This window comes from Lolium perenne, chromosome 6 (genome assembly GCF_019359855.2).
Source record: "Lolium perenne isolate Kyuss_39 chromosome 6, Kyuss_2.0, whole genome shotgun sequence".
Lineage (NCBI taxonomy): Eukaryota > Viridiplantae > Streptophyta > Magnoliopsida > Poales > Poaceae > Lolium > Lolium perenne.
The window spans coordinates 146,327,630-146,332,842 of NC_067249.2; the positions used below are offsets into that span (position 1 = coordinate 146,327,630).

The 5,213-nt window shown below is 50.6% G+C and overlaps 1 protein-coding gene across 2 annotated transcripts; it reads right to left on the bottom strand.

The window, feature by feature from the left end:
• Positions 1 to 721: 721 nt before the first annotated feature.
• On the bottom strand, positions 722 to 4,891 carry LOC127307309 (cytochrome P450 86B1). 2 transcript variants are annotated; one of them, XM_051338043.2, is made up of 2 exons: positions 3,166 to 4,891; positions 722 to 768 (listed from the first exon to the last, which is right to left on the bottom strand). In XM_051338043.2, the coding sequence occupies exons 1-2, from the start codon at positions 4,712 to 4,714 to the stop codon at positions 758 to 760; spliced, it is 1,560 nt and encodes a 519-aa protein (XP_051194003.1). In that variant the 5' UTR covers positions 4,715 to 4,891; the 3' UTR covers positions 722 to 757. The 2 variants fall into 2 exon arrangements, with proteins under 2 accessions (XP_051194003.1, XP_051194002.1); XM_051338042.2 differs by lacking the exon at positions 722 to 768 and adding an exon at positions 2,665 to 3,050 and having other exon boundaries at positions 3,166 to 4,890.
• Between the last annotated feature and the right edge of the window lie 322 nt (positions 4,892 to 5,213).

The window sequence follows — 5,213 nt, forward strand, 5'->3', positions numbered from 1 at the left end:
CCGGCTCGATCCGTGGACAAATCAACCGGTAAATAACAAACTAGTTGTGTGTGTTTTCCACTGTCGAACTGTGTCACAATTTTTCCACGGTCTAACAAATAGTGTACATTTCGATGGTCATGCAGAAATTGGTTGTGAATTTTTTGTACGCCAAAACAAATCTCTTTACCGAAAACAGAACAACTGGCCGATTGATACATCTATGCTTTGCCGGTGTCCCAGGTGAACTTGGCCACTTTGATCTCAGTTTCTTAAACTCTGAGAAGAACATTACATTTTTTTTCCGATAAGGAGTACTCCCTCCGGTCGTAAATAATCGACGCGCAGCTTTGAAAACGCCTAGCAATGATCACCTGTAACCTCGCGTCAATTAAATGCGACCTGAGGTAGTATTTATTAATACGCGAGATAAGATGAACATTGCATGGATATTTCTAGTCTACTTTATATGTAGTACTCCCAAGGAATAGGACATTTGTGGTGTTTTACTACATGCGGAGAAAATCATTAGTAGGAAAGCACAAATCACGCGTACACACACTGAGGGCTGGAGAGAAATGGAGGAATATATAAAGGGTGCTAGATGCAGTACATAGAAGTAATTATGTGCTGTCTCGGACGCCTTGATCACTTTGTTTGCGTTGAAGCTAACCTTGAGAGATGTATATGTACAATTCCTTTCAAGCTGTCTTTGAGTCCAAATATTTTTTGACCCTGACTTTGAGTCCAAATTAAGCAGGGCATGAGGAGCTTTCCATCATTCTTGAGCTGTTGTGCCATCACAACAAAAATAAGGATAACTACTACGAAACTGGTGATAAATCAACATCTCGATGTATAGTAGTAGTATGTTTGGGCGCTGAGACGAGATGACTGAAAGCCTCTGTTTAAAATAGCCGGCTATAGCTAGGCTATAGCCCGGCTATAGGCCTTCTGCGAGGCATGCGGCTATAGCTAGAGGATTTAGAGGCTAAAACAGAAATAGCCGCTAATAGCCCGGCTAAGGTTATTTAGCCGCGTAGCCGCTAACTTCCTGCTCAATGGGCCCAAAAATTTGGACCAAAAATTTCAGTCGACCGGCCCATTTGCTTGGCGAAATAGCCACCAAGCCGAGCGGTAACTATGTCCTAAACTACGTAATGATGTTGTAATATTTGGATAAAACTATTTATTTAACTATGTGAACTATTATGTGTATCTCGTATGTAAAGATGTTATTATGTTATTAATTTGTAAATTAGGGGGCGATTTGGCTCCCGGGAGCATATGCTCCCGATTTTTTCGAAAAATCAGAACAAATCGAAAACTTATCAAAAAATTTCGAAAAAAAATCATGCACGTACCTAACCATGGCACGCACCACCGTGTAGAATGTCGTTGCAAAATGTCATTGTATGCGCCCTGGACAAAAATGACAAATTTCTGACATGAAATGAGATCCAAAAATTTGAATCTCAGATCTGGAAATTTGTCATTTTTGCCCAGGACGCATACGATGACATTTCGCAGCGAAATTTTACACGTTGGTGCGTGCCATGGTCAGGTACGTGCATGATTTTTTCGGAATTTTTTGAAAAGTTTTGAAAAACAAAATTTGCTCCCCAAAAATCCGGGAGCAAATGCTCCCGGGAGCCAAGACGAATTTCCGATATATATATGACTATATGCTGCCCAATTTTTTCATTATTTAGCAAATCGGCTATATAGCTATAGCCCGCTATAGCCCGGCTATAGCCTTTCATAGCTTCAAAAAAATTCGCGGCTACCGGCTATAGCCAGCTATTTTAACCAGAGCTGAAAGCTGATGCGTTGTCAGGTCACTTACCAGCCACAGCCCACAGTGGTGCTAGCTGCTAGGTGCTCCCTTCCCTGATCCTGAAGCTCACCTTGAGGCCGTTCTTCATGTAGAGCGTGGTGTTGAGCTTGGGCTTCACCACCTGCCCTGGCGCCACCTCCACAGCGAACGCCTCCAGCACCGCCCCCGCCAGCGTCTTCATCTGCGTGTACGCAAACCGCTTGTGCCGATGCACAGCCTCGGCCCGGCGTTGAAGACCACGTACTTGAACTTGCTGTTCTCTGTAGTCATTACTCCTTTCACCAAGATAACTGTCTGCAACCACCCGACGTTTTGTATTTGTGCATGATCAGTAGTCATCGGTGTTCATTGATAAACACAGTGCTAATGATACCTTCCAACAACATTTCAAACAGAAATGAAGAGATGGTACCTCCAAGCAAAGAGATTAGCCGACTTGGCTAGGCTAGATAAACATAAGAAGAGTCCAGAATCATTTGCGTGACAACCACAAGAAGCAAGACATCTGAAAATTACACTCCAATCGTGTTTCTTGTGTGTGTACTCGAGGCAACCTAGTGTAGTGAAGAAGCGAACAATGTTAGACGTATTACGGACACGGCTTCACCACACGAATCCATGGTTCCCGAGTTTCAGCACAGGGATCGACCGATCGCTATCACAAATAGTGTACATTTCGTGGGTCATGCAGAGTTAGATTGTGAATTCTTTGTGCTCCATCCGTCTTGAAGGTTGTCTAAAATTTGTTAAAATTTAGATGTATCGAGATGATATTTTTAGTGTCTAAATACATTCAAATTTTTATAAATCTCATGCAATCTTCGTGGTACAGAGAGAGTATGTTTCTACGTGAATAATCCTTATTGAAAATAGAACTAATAATAGGCTGATAGATACATCTATGTTTTGCTGCCGTCTCAGAGGAAACTGGCCACTTTGATCTCAGTTTTCTTAAACCCTGAGATGAACATTACATGGATATTCTAGCCTTTTAGTACATGTGGACGAAATAATTAGCGGGAAAGGCAAGCTAGCACACGTACAGTACAGTGCACACCGAGGGAGAGAAAATGGAGAAATATAAAGCACACGCCATATATATATACGGCAGTAATTATGTACTTGTCTCGGACGTCTTGATCACTTTGTTTGCATTGCTGAAGGCTAAATTTGATAGATCTATACAATTCCTGTCTGTCAAGCAGGGCATGAAGAGCTTTCCATCATTCTTGAGCTGTTCCATCGCAACCCAAGATAACGACGACGAAATTTAGTCGAATTATATTTGATGATAAATCAACATCTTGATGTGTAGTAACAGTTTGTTTGGGCGCTCAGATTAGACTTACCAGCCACGGTGGCAGTGGTGCTGCTCGCTTCCCTGATCCTGAAGCTCACCATGAGGCCGTTCTTCATGTAAAGCGTGGTGTTGAGCTTGGGTTTCACCGTCTGCCCCGGCGCCACGTCCACCGCGAACGCCTCCAGCACCGCCGCCACCAGCGTCTTCATCTGCGTGTACGCGAACCGCTTGCCGACGCACAGCCTCGGCCCGGCGTTGAAGACCACGTACTTGAACGGGCTCTCGGCTCCTCCGGCGAAGACCCCGCCCTTCATCCACCGCTCCGGCCTGAACTCCTGGCAGCCGTACCCCCACACCGCTGGGTCGCGGCCAATCGCGTACGCGTTGTAGATCACCCGCTGGCGCGCGCGGATCGCCGTGCCGTCCGGGAGCACGTCGTCCTCCAGCGCCTCCTTGAAGTCGATGGGCACCGGCGGGTACAGGCGCATCGCCTCCGTCAGCGCCGCGTGGAGGTACTCCATCTTCTTGACGTCCCCGCGGGCGGCTCGCACGTCTTCCAGGACGCGAGCCTCCACGTCGGGGTGCCCCGCGAGGAGCCAGAAGAACCAGACGAGCGCGACGGAGCTCGTGTCGCGCCCTGCGAGGATGAAGCTGATGCAGAAGTCGCGGAGGAACTCGTCGGAGTGGTCGGTGGCGCCCGATGAGGAGGATGACATGAGACGGGAGAGGAGGTCGGACCGGCCGTGCAGGCTCCCGATCTTGCGCAGCTCGGTGCGGCGCTCGGAGACGGTGCGGTCGGCGAACTCCCGCACGGAGCGGGCGGCTTCCGTGAGGCGGCGCTCGCCGCCGACGCGGAGCAGGCGCTTGGCCTTCCAGATGAAGGGCGGTGTGACGAACCGGGAGAGCGAGAGCTCCGTGGCGCGCTCGAAGGCGCGCGCGAACGGCACGTCGGGGAGGCCGTCCGCGAGGCAGCCAGCCTCCACCCCGAACGCCGCGGCGCATATGTTGTCGAAGGTGAAGCGGAGGAGGACCTCCTGGAGGTCCACCACGGCGCCCTGCTGCTGCAGCCGGTGGAGCAGCGGCATCAGCCGGCCGTGCACCAGCTGCCCGATGGTGGTGGCCGAGAAGTCGAGGAACTGCGCTGAGTGCATCTCGACGGTGGCCGCGCGGCGCTGCGCGCGCCACGCCTCGCCGTCGGCGTTGAAGATGCCGTCGCCGAGCAGCTCCGCGAAGCGCTCGCGGTAGTAGGCGCCCTTGGGGTAGTTGTCGAAGTTGTTCTTGAGCACGTGCTCGACGTTGGCGGGGACGGAGGTCATGACGCCCGAGGAGCCCCCGCCCCACATCCCGCGGTACGGAAACGTGCCGCCGGTGCGCACCAGCAACGTGGCGCCCCAGTCGTAGATGTCGCCGAGGTTCGCGAAGAGGGTCGGGATGATGCCGAACACAGGCCACAGCATGGGCCCGCGGCGCGACGTCAGGCGGGCCATGGCGGAGCTGCACGCGAAGAGCAACGCGGCGGCCACGGCCAAGTCGGAGAACCGGACGTGCTCATGCATGGCGTGCAGCGCAGCGTCCAGGAACGACGTCCGACCAGCCATTGATCGCGCAGTGGTGACGACGCGCGATGTGTTGGTTACGATGAGCCTAGAGAATGAAGCAGCACGCACCGCGTGTATTGTGAAGTGTGCGATCGAGCTCGTGTCGTACGTGCTCAGGCGTACGCACCGGCGTGCTTCATCTTGTAGCACTCTGCTGGGAGGTAGAGGCTCAGTGGTGTGGTGCCGGTATTTATAGGGAAATGCATGGCGCGCACGCAGCTCTGGTGACATGAGACGTTCAGAACTGAACTACTGAAGTGAACTTTGCTTGCGGGTGCACAACTTTTAGGCCCGAACGCTGCAATAGAAACCCACCTAGGTCTAAGTCGAATGCAAACGAATTATAGTGAACGAGTTCTTGGGAGAAAGACAATCGGCAGCCACTTGTCTATGCACCCCATGTCCCATGGAGCACTTCTGAATTTTCAAAAGAAAATTGATTTTTTTCCATGGATATCATATTTTGTATCTTATGCATATATAATTTTATCTGAAAATA

Excerpts from the sequence above, each read along its gene's own strand:
- LOC127307309 (XM_051338043.2), bottom strand. The coding sequence starts at position 4,714 with ATGGCTGGTCGGACGTCGTTCCTGGACGCTGCGCTGCACGCCATGCAT.